Source organism: Salvelinus fontinalis, chromosome 18 (genome assembly GCF_029448725.1).
Source record: "Salvelinus fontinalis isolate EN_2023a chromosome 18, ASM2944872v1, whole genome shotgun sequence".
Lineage (NCBI taxonomy): Eukaryota > Metazoa > Chordata > Actinopteri > Salmoniformes > Salmonidae > Salvelinus > Salvelinus fontinalis.
Window position 1 is genome coordinate 6,471,555 of NC_074682.1, and position 11,778 is coordinate 6,483,332.

Below are 11,778 nucleotides of genomic sequence, written 5' to 3' on the forward strand. Positions count from 1 at the left end.
AAGCTCATAAACAAAGCTCACAGCCCTGGGTCTGAACTCCTCCCTATGTAACTGGGTCCTAGACTTCCTGACGGGCCGCCCGCAGGTGGTGAAGGTAGGCAACATAAAAGGAGCATAAAAGAAGCATCCATTACAAAATACAAATCCCAACATAAAAACATGGTAGTGAAAAATGGGTTGACGAAATATGAGAAGTGGATGCTATCCATTTCCTATTTATTTTATTTTCATTACCATTTCAGAACATTATCTCCTCAACATGGGGGCCCCACAAGGGTGCATCCTCAGTCCCCTCCTGTATTCTCTGTATACCCACGACTGCATGGCCTCACACAGTTCCAACTCCATCATCAAGTTCACTGATGACATGATAGTAGTAGACCTGATCACCAACAGCGTTGAGACAGCCCACAGGGAGGATGTAGACACTCTGACGGCGTGGTGCCAAGTAAACAACCTCTCCCTCAATGTTAGCAAAATAAAGGAGCTGATTGTGGACTTCATGAGGAACCAGGCTGGACACGACCCCATCCTCATCAATGGGGCACCGTGGAGACAGTCAATATCTTCAAATTCCTCTGCGTACACATCTCAGAGAAGCTGAAATGGTCTAATTACATGGACATCATAGTGAGGAAGGCACGACAGTGACTCTTTAACCTCAGTATGCTAAAGAACTTCCCTCATTGTGTTCTACTGGAGCACCATCGAGAGCATACTGTCGAGCTACATCAAAGCCTGGTACAGCAGGCTGTGATGTACCGCGGACCTCAAGGCTCTTCAGAGATTGATACGTGCAGCCGAACGCACCATTTGGGTGCCCTACAGGACACCTACAACACCAGGTGTCCCAAGAAAGCCAAGAAGATCATCAGGGACCCCAGCCACCCTAACCATGCCCTGTTCTCCCCGCTTCAATTACTCAGATGCGCCAGTGCAGGAACATCATAGCAAAAACTGAAAAACTGGCCAATAGTTTCTACCCTCAGACCATCAGGCAGCTGAATAGCCACCACTAATCAGCTACCTGCTTCCCCCTCCCACCGCTATTCCCTCCCATGGACATGTCCACCAGAGCTGTTGCCAGAGAATTTAATGTTCATTTCTCTACAATAAGCCGCCTCCAATGTATTTTTAGAGAATTTGGCAGTACGTCCAACCAGCCTCACAAGAGTGCACAACAACAACATTTTATCACGGCAACTGGTCTGATACATTCACCTCTGCAGGTAAAAAATGTACTTACATTCAGTAATCTTGCTCTGATTTGTCATCCTGAGGGTCCCAGAGATAAAATGTAGCATTGTTTTGTTTGATAAAATCTATTTTTATATTTTAAATGTAGGAACTGGGTTCTACAGTTTGAACCCTTGCTGTCTCTGGCTCCACACCCACCCCGCCCGGCCATCTAGATGTGTGAAAGTTAGTGTATAAGCTAATGATCCATCATGTACGAAATTCCTGGGAGTGTGTAAACTTACATTTTGTATTACCATATCATTTTTGTATGTTCCCTATAGTTATGTACTTGAAAATGTATCAATTAACCAATTTTTCCACATTTGGGCAGACTTGATACAAAATACTGTGCAGTATTGCAATGCTTCCCTGAATCAATCTGAAACTTTGCACACACACTCACTACAAAATATAAATTGCGCCCAAACTGCAATATTATATTATGACCTTTCTCTTGCATTTCAAAGATGATGGAACAAATAAATAAATAGAAAACGCATGTTTTTTTCATTGTATTATCTTTTACCAGATCTAATGTGTTACATTCACCTACATTATTTTCACATTTCCACAAACTTCAAAGTGTTTCCTTTCAAATGGTATCAAGAATATGCATATCCTTGCTTCAGGTCCTGAGCTACAGGCAGTTATCTATTGGTATGTCATTTTAGGCGAAATTTGGGGAAAAAAGGGTCCAATCCTTAACCTGTCTAGCCCCGGGGTGCCGCTAGCGGCACACACCCCCCCACCCCCACTGAAAAGGCAGAGCCGCGAAATTCAAAAAACATTTTTTTTTAAATATTTAACTTTCACACATTAAAGTCCAATACAGCTAATGAAAGACACAGATCTTGTGAATCCAGCCAACATGTCCGATTTTTAAAATGTTTTACAGGGAAGACACAATATGTAAAGATGTAAATCTATTAGCTAAACACATTAGCATAATCCACCATCTTTTCTTTGTCCACCAACACCAGTAGCTATCACCAATTCGGCTAAACTAAGATATTGATAGCCACCAACCAAGAAAAAACCTCCTCAGATGACAGTCTGATAACATATTTATGGTATAGGATAGGTTTTGTTAGAAAAATGTGCATATTTCAGGTAGATGTCATAGTTTACAATTGCACCCACCGTCACAAATGGACTAGAATAATTACAATGAGCAACGTGTTTACCTAACTACTAATCATCAAACATTTCGTAAAAATACACAGCATACACTAATCGAAAGACACAGATCCTGTGAATACAGACAATATTTCAGATTTTCTAAGTGTCTTACAGCGAAAACACAATAAATCGTTATATTAGCATAGCACATGTGCAAACATTACCCCAGCATTGATTCTAGCTAAAGAGAGCGATAACGTAAACATCGCCAAAATATATTAATTTTTTTCACTAACCTTCTCAGAATTCTTCAGATGACACTCCTGTAACATCACATTACAACATACATATACAGTTTGTTCGAAAATGTGCATATTTAGCCACCAAAATCATGGTTAGACAATGAGAAAAGTAGCCCAGCTGGTCAGAAAATGTCGTGCGCCATATTAGACAGTGATCTAGTCGTATACATAAATACTCATAAACGTGACTAAAAAATATAGGGTGGACAGCGATTGATAGACAATTTAATTCTTAATACAATCGCGGAATTACATTTTTTAAATTATCCTTACTTTTCAATACAGTTTGCGCCAAGCGAAGCTACGTCAAAAAAGATGGCGTCCTAAGCCACTAACATTTTTCGACAGAAACACGATTTATCATAATAAATTGTTCCTACTTTGAGCTGTTCTTCCATCAGAATCTTGGTCAAAGAATCCTTTCTTGGGTCTAATCGTCTTTTGGTCGAAAGCTGTACTCTTGCCATGTAGAAATGCACATTGCGTTCGGCATGAACTGGAACGTTGCCCAGAGATTCACAGTGGCTCAGAAATAAATGTCCCAAAATCGCACTAAACGGATATAAATTGCTATAAAACGCTTTAAATTAACTACCTTATGATGTTTTTAACTCCTATAACGAGTAAAAATATGACCGGAGAAATATAACTGGCTACACTAATGCTTGGAAAAACAGTAGGTCGGTGTCCTCCGCGCACCTGACGCACCAAGAAAAGAGTTCCTACCTTCAGGATTTTTTCATTTATAGTGGCTGTGATTGGGCAATCGATACCATTCAAAGCGTCATCACGTAAAGGCATCCAGGGGAAGACGTAAGCAGTGTCCGTATACTCATAGGAATAACAGTGGCCTTAAAACTGACTCCAGAACAGGGGCCAAAATGTGTGATATCTGACTCCATGTCAGGGAAATTGCTGTAGAATGAGTTCTGTTCCACTCAGAGACAAAATTTCAACGCCTATAGAAACTATAGACTGTTTTCTATCCAATAATAGTAATAATATGCATATTGTACGATCAAGAATTTTGTAGGAAGCCGTTTCAAAAATTACACGATTTCCATAAATAGTGACAACAGCACCCCCTAGCCTTAACAGGTTTTAAGAGGTTGCATAGTTTGAAGCGTTCATCGATTTATGATATTATTCTGGTGAGCAAGAGTTAATTTAGTCTTCTATGGCAGTAATGATAGAAGAGAAGCTGCATGTACCTAATTATAGACAAGTTCACTAGCAAAACGCCTACCAAAATGTCAGAAATCAAAACACCTAAATTAGGCTTTAAAAAAATGTATCCTGCAACCCCTGTCAGAAACTCGTTCTGACGTCTCTGACTGCAGCCTACAGAGCCTTTTCAATCGACTCATTTGTGGGTTAAGGTCGGGTGCGGGCCTCAGACATTCATTTTATCACATATAGTCTGGTGGTTGTGGATGGGTTATTAGCAATTACGCAGCGGGTGAACAAACAGCTGACCCGTGCATCACTAACACACACACACACACACACACACACACACACACACACACACACACACACACACACACACACACACACACACACACACACACACACACACACACACACACACACACACACACACACACACACACACACACACACACACACACACACATTTTCCCATATCCTCATCTTTCTGGAACACTCTCTGAAAGCCAATGGAATCAAACCGCTCGAAAGAGATGAGTCACCTCAGCAGTATGGGACATACTGGGACAAGGAAAGGTGGCACTGCATCTGAATCAAATTACAGCGTTTAGCTGTATGATTGAGCCAAAATTGCACATCCTCAAGCATAATGAGACCCAATTGCACCCCCTCTACCTCTCTTTGTTAAACATAGGTGTTAAGAAGCACTCAGCCAAATGGATTAAGTCTTGATTTAGTCAGTGGACTCACTCCATTTGGCTGAGTGCTTCTTAACACCTACATTTAACAAAAGAGAGTTATGGAGAGGTAGAGGGGCCGCCCACCCACACTTGAAAGAGTGTGTTTTTAAGTGTGACGATATCCCACTGGGCACAGACATCAATTCAACATATATTCCACATTGGTTTAACGTAAATTTAAAGAAATGGTGTGGAAACAACATTGTTTCAACCAGCGTGTGCCCAGTGGGGTGCAATTTGGTCTTATTCTGCTCGATGTTGCGCAATTTTGACTCAATCCTTCAACTAAATGCTGCAATTTGATTTAGTGGACTCACTCCATAAGTGAGGTAAATCCACATTGAATTTACCCGGCTTATCTCCATCACTGCTGACACTCGCGATGTACCGGTGGGTCGGTTGGAAATAGAGGCTTCACATTCATGCTCAGCACAGCAGCTGGTTCCAGTTCATGTTCAAGGTTTTTTTGTCGTATGTACAGGATGTGCATGGTATACGTCGTTCAACAAAATGCGTACTTGTAGATTCCTTTGTCAACAATGCAACGACAATAGGAAATGATACAAAAGAAGAATACAAACAAAGTAAATAGCTGTAGAATAGAATAAACATTTTAGCATAAGTATAATACAGGAAGGCACAATTTATGGTCCAAAATTTACACATGTATTGGGGAAGGGGGGGGGGGGGGGGGGCAAGTGTATTAATTGAGCAGTATAATAGGAGTCTGGCTGCAGCAGTTGTGATGCGTGTGTGTGTAGCATGAATGTATATGTGTGTGTGTGTATGTCTGTGTGGGTGTGTGCATATGTGTTGAGGTACGGACAATCAAAGCAGGTGGTCAGTCCAGTACAAGTGTTCAGCAGTCTGATGGCTTGTAGATACCAACAGGCTCAGAGACAGTTTCTATCAGAACTCATGCTCTGATACCATCTGCCCAGCAGTAAGGGAGAGAACAGCTTGTGGCTAGGGTGTGTAGGGTCCTTGATACAGCCTTCGTCGGGCACTGTTTCGAGTAGATGTCCTGGATGGGTGGGAGCACATGATGTACTGGGCCATCTTTACCACAAGCTGGAGGGCCTTGCGGTCGAGGACTGAGCAATTCCCGTACCAGACCGTGATGCAGCCGATCAGGACGCTCTCGATGGTGCAACAGTAGTATTTGTTTTTTGCAGACAAATGAGTCGTAACCCCGTCCTTGTGGATATTACTGCACTATGTGGGTATTACTGCACTTGCTACAAACAAGGGAAAAGTACAATAACTCACCCACTCGCTCGACTGCCAAAACCAAACGAACACGAGAAGGAGATACAGTTTTACACATGAATTTATATGGTTTCTTCTTTGTGGATGTACAGTTGAAGTCGGAAGTTTACATACACTTAGGTTGGAGTCATTAAAACTCGTTTTTCAACCACTCCACAAATTTCTTGTTAACAAACTAGTTTTGGCAAGGCGGTTAGGACATCTACTTGTGCATGACACAAGTAATTTTTCCAACAATTGTTTACAGACAGATTATTTCACTTAATTCACTGCATCACAATTCCAGTGGGTCAAGTTGAACGTGCCTTTAAACAGCTTGGAAGATTCCAGAAAACGACGTCATGGCTTTAGAAGCTTCTGATAGGCTTATTGCCATCATTTGGAGTCAATTGGAGGTGTACCTGTGGATGTATTTCAAGGCCTACCTTCAAACTCAGTGCCTCTTTGCTTGACGTCATGGGAAAATCAAAAGAAATCAGCCAAGACCTCAGAAAAATAATTGTAGACCTCCACAAGTTTGGTTCATCCTTGGGAGCAATTTCCAAATGCCTGAAGGTACCACGTTCATCTGTACAAACAATAACACGCAAGTATAAACACCATGGGACCACGCAGCCGTCATACTGCGCAGGAAGGAGACGCTTTCTGTCTCCTGGAGATGAACGTACTTTGGTGTGAAACGTGCAAATCAATCCCAGAACAACAGCAAAAGGACCTTGTGAAGATGCTGGAGGAAACGGGTACAAAAGCATCTATATCCACAGTAAAACGAGTTCTATATCGACATAACCTGAAAGGCCGCTCAGCAAGGAAGAAGCCACTGCTCCAAAACCGCCACAAAAAAGCCAGACTACGGTTTGCAACTGCACAAAGATCATACATTTTGGAGAAATGTGCTCAGGTCTGACGAGACAAAAATAGAACTGTTTGGCCATAATGACCATTGTTATGTTTGGAGGAAAAGGGGGCATGCTTGCAAGCCGAAGAACACCATCCCAACCGTGAAGCACGGAGGTGGCAGCATCATGTTGTGGGGGTGCTTTGCTGCAGGAGGGACTGGTGCACTTCACAAAATAGATGGCATCATGAGGTAGGAAAATGATGGGGATATATTGAAGCAACATCTCAAGACATCAGTTAGGAAGTTAAAGCTTGGTCTTCCAAATGGACAATGACCCAAAGCATACTTCCAAAGTTGTGGCAAAATGGCTTAAGGACAACAAAGTCAAGGTATTGGAGTGGCCATCACAAAGCCTTGACCTCAATCCCATAGAAAATCTGTGGGCAGAACTGAAAAAGTTTGTGTGAGCAAGGAGACCTACAAACCTGACTCAGTTACACAAGCTCTGTCAGGAGGAATGGCCCAAGAGCTTGTGGAAGGCTACCCGAAACGTTTGACCCAAGCTAAACAATTTAAATGCAATGCTACCAAATACTAATTGAGTGTATGTAAACTTGTGATGAAAGAAATAAAACATGTGATGAAAGAAATAAAATATGAAATAAATAATTCTCTCTACTATTATTCTGACATTTCACATTCTTAAAATAAAGTGGTGATCCAAACTGACCTGAGACAGGGAATTTTTACTCGAACTAATGTCAGGAATTGTGAAAAACTGAGTGTAAATGTATTTGGCTAAGGTGTATGTAAACCTCCGACTTCAACTGTACATAGTAGCTCCCCAGCGCCAACACTTGGTTTGGAATGTAATTACATTCTAGCATGGCTAGTAGCTAACGTTAGCCAGCTGGAACCAGCTAGGTAGCACCGGTTCTCCATATGACGTTGAGAAATAGTGCACTGTAGGTAGACATCCGGAAATAAGTTCATATGTAAAAACTGTCAAATATAACTATGTTTGTAGTTATAGATAACCACATTGTGACTACAACTACGTTACTAAGTCTTTCACCAAACTGTGTCGTTACTTTACATTTACATTTAAGTCATTTAGCAGACGCTCTTATCCAGAGCGACTTACAAATTGGTGCATTCACCTTATGATATCCAGTGGAACAACCACTTTACAATAGTGCATCTAACTCTTTTAAGGGGGGGGGGGGGGGTTAGAAGGATTACTTTATCCTATCCTAGGTATTCCTTAAAGAGGTGGGGTTTCAGGTGTCTCCGGAAGGTGGTGATTGACTCCGCTGACCTGGCGTCGTGAGGGAGTTTGTTCCACCATTGGGGTGCCAGAGCAGCGAACAGTTTTGACTGGGCTGAGCGGGAACTGTACTTCCTCAGAGGTAGGGAGGCGAGCAGGCCAGAGGTGGATGAACGCAGTGCCCTTGTTTGGGTGTAGGGCCTGATCAGAGCCTGAAGGTACGGAGGTGCCGTTCCCCTCACAGCTCCGTAGGCAAGCACCATGGTCTTGTAGCGGATGCGAGCTTACTTTAGTGAGTAAAAACTCTCGCATCCTACCTTTTAAAATAGGAAACCTGAGGGAAACGCTTCCGAAATTCTATCAACATCTTCTGTGCTACTTGCGCATCAAGCACTCTTCACAATTGCTCCTTTCCCTTCCGGGGTGGCTACTAGGCCCTCCCTCACCCACCCTTCAGCAAATCAGATCACGCCTCCACATTGCTGCCCCCCCTCCCCCTCCCATCTTATAGGCAGAAACTTAAAATGGAAGTACCTGTGGTAAGGACTGTTCAGTTCAACGTTGGCCTAACCAATCAGAAATCTATGCTTCAAGATTGCTTTGTTCACGTGGACTGGGAAGTGTTTTGGGTTGCCTCTGAGAATAGTATTGGCCTATACACTGACTCGGTGGCTGAGTTCATCAGGAAGTGCATAGAGGATTTTGTTCCCACTGTGATGATTGGAACTTATCCAAACCTAAAACTGTGGACAGATGGCGGCGTTCGCACACAAAACTGAAAGCGCGAAGCACCGTATTTAACCACAACAAGGTGACTGTGAACATGGATGTGTACAAACAGACCAGCTACAGTGCATTCTGAAAGTATTCAGACCCCTTGACTTTTTCCCACATTTTGTTACGTTACAGCCTTATTCTAAAATGTATTAAATCATTTTTTTCTCTCATCAATCTACACACAATACCCCATGATGACAAAGCAAAAACAAGTTTTTTGAATTTTTTCCAAACGTATAAAAATAAACAAAATGAAGGAGTTGATCGTGAACTTCAGGAGGCAGCAGAGAGAGCATGCTCCCATCATCAGGGCAGAAGTGGAGAGGGTGACAAGCTTCAAGTTCCTCTGCGTGCAAATCACTGACGACCTGAAATGGTCCATTCACACACACAGTGTGGTGAAGAAGGTACAACAGCACCTCTTCAATCTCAGGGGGCAGAAGAAAAATCCCACAAACTTCTACAGATGTTTTATTGAGAGCATCCTGTCGGAATGTATCACAACCTAGTACGGCAATTGCACCGACGCAACCGCAGGGCTCTCCAGAGGGTGGTGGTGGGGTCAGCCTAATGCATCACCGGGGGCACACTGCTTGCCCTCCAGGACATCTACAGCACCTGGTGTCACAGGAAGGCCAAGAAGATAATCAAGGACCTCAGTCACCCGAGCCACGGTGCAGGTGCATTAAAGCTGGGACCGAGAGACAGAAAAACAACTTCTATCTCAAGGCCATCAGACTGTTAATTGTCACCACTAGCCGGCCTCCGCCCTGTACACTGCTCTGAACCATAGTCACTGTTACTAGCCGCTATCACCCAGTACTCTACCCTGCAACTTAGAGACTGCTGCCCTATGTACTGTACATAGTTATTGAACACTAATCACTTTAATAATGTTTACGTACTGGTTTGCCCACTTCATATGTATATACTGTATTCTAGTCATCATATATAACTACTGCTGTACACACACTTTATATACATATTTATATTCCGGACTGATTTCTCGTTCTCATATTTCTTAATTTCTTAATTTTTATTTTATGGATTTGTGTGTTTTGTTGTGTATTGTTAGATATCACTGTACTGTTGGCGCTAGAAACATAAGCATTTTGTTGCACCTGCAATAATATCTGCAAAATATGTGTACTGTACACAACCAATTAAAATGTCATTTGATTTTGACACACACACACTGCAAAGTGGACATAAGCGGACTCTCGATTCACTTAAAGACTCACAGACTCACATTCACACATGCCGTGCACTGCGGGTGCATCAAAGTGCACGTATTCCTGCAACCTGTACTCTACACTGGAGCATCATTCACCACCATCAACAACAAAATAATTAGCCAATACATGGTGACACAGTGGAGCCAGCCGATCTATGAAAAGTGATTCATCCAGCTAGGTTCTGGAGAGCGGCTGGATGGAAAGTGGCACTGGAGCACAATGATAATTACGTAACAAACAAAGCGCACAGGTCTGTGTAGTTGACACTTTTGTTTTCAATCCAAGTGTAACTTTCCTCAATGAAAGAATTGATCCCTAATTTAAAAAAAAAAAAGCTGATGTGAAAAAGATAACAGCATTTGCGATACTGACATCTCAGCTGTAACTTCCTATCCTGTATTATTCAGCCACAGCCTACCTGAGTCGAATGCAGATAGCAGTCCCACCCAAAACCCCTCCACGCTCAGTGAGTCCCCCGTATCCATTAGTCTACATGTCTACACGGAGTACACCAAACATTAGGAACACCTTCCTAATATTGAATTGACTATGTGATGCTGCTACAGCGTGCTTGCTAATGATCTCAGTTGATTAATGGTTACTATCTGAACTATCTGCACTGACCCTATCTTGCACTGACGCTATGCACAATCACAAGACTATACACTGAGTGTACAAAACATTAAGGACACCTTCCTAATACTGAGTTGCACATACCCCATTCAAAGGTACTTCAATATTTGGTCTTGCTCATTCACCCTCGGAATGCCACACATCCATGTCTCAATTGTCTCAAGGCTTAACAATCCTTATTTAGCGTGTCTCCTCCCATTCATCTACACTGATTGAAGTGGATTTAACAAGTGACATCAATAAGGGATCATATCTTTCACCTGGATTCACCTGGCCAGTTATGGAAAGAGCAGGTGTTCTTAATGTTTTGTATACTCATTGTATATCTACGATCCATAGGCTATCTGTCCTCGCCATAACGCGCGGCCAGTCGTGCGTTATCCTAGGGCCGTTCAACAGCAGTTGAAGACTACTTGCTGAGTGGTGTGTTACCAAATGTAAAACTAACGGTATGTTCTCTAAAGGCGTTGCCAAACATCACAGCATACACGAAAAGCCTTGGGATATTCCTACACGTGGACGTCCACAACTGACCACGGACCACTGCGGTTAAGAATAGCACAGCTTTGGAACAATATTGGAAGAACTTAGAACTGAATATCAAAGACTCCCGGTCCACTCGGGGTTAACAACTTACCTGCATGAGACGGTGATCTCTACTTTAGTAGCGGGAATGTTCCCGGTGATCGGGTCGAACTCATAAACCGAGGCCATGTCCCCCAGTTTGTCCATGACGTCCCCCTCCATGGGCGCAAGCCCAAGGGCGAGCGCGCGGGGCGACTCGGGAGCGATCCGTGACTCGCACAGCCTGGCCCCAGTCGAGCGCGTGTTGGGTGGTGATTGTGTCGTGTCCCCCCTCCCGGTGGGTCGCGAGGACAGGTCGGAGATCAGATCACACGCCAGCCCACCGCGATGAGACCGGGAGAGCCAGCCAGAGAGAGAGATAGAGAGAGAGAGAGACAGCCAGAGAGAGAGACGGAGAGAGAGAGAGAGAGAGAGAGACGGAGAGAGAGAGAGACGGAGAGAGAGAGAGAGAGAGAGAGAGAGAGAGAGAGAGAGAGAGAGACGGAGAGTGAGAGAGAGAGAGAGAGAGAGAGAGAGAGAGAGAGAGAGAGAGAGAGAGAGAGAGAGAGAGAGAGGGAGAGGGAGAGTGGGAGAGAGGTATTCAGGGAAACCGGACACCAAC

The 11,778-nt window shown here is 43.3% G+C and overlaps 1 protein-coding gene across 2 annotated transcripts in view; it reads right to left on the bottom strand.

Annotated features, from left to right (window-relative positions):
• LOC129814859 (copine-5-like) overlaps positions 1-11,423 on the bottom strand; it is a 204,872-nt gene extending 193,449 nt beyond the window's left edge. Inside the window, exon 1 of one of the 2 annotated variants that reach the window (XM_055867955.1) lies at positions 11,230-11,423. In XM_055867955.1, the coding sequence (XP_055723930.1) occupies positions 11,230-11,339 (110 nt within the window). In that variant the 5' untranslated portion in view covers positions 11,340-11,423. Of the gene's footprint in view, positions 1-10,676; positions 10,699-11,229 lie in introns of those variants that run through there. The other variant, XM_055867956.1, reaches the window with a different exon arrangement.
• Positions 11,424-11,778: the final 355 nt, after the last annotated feature.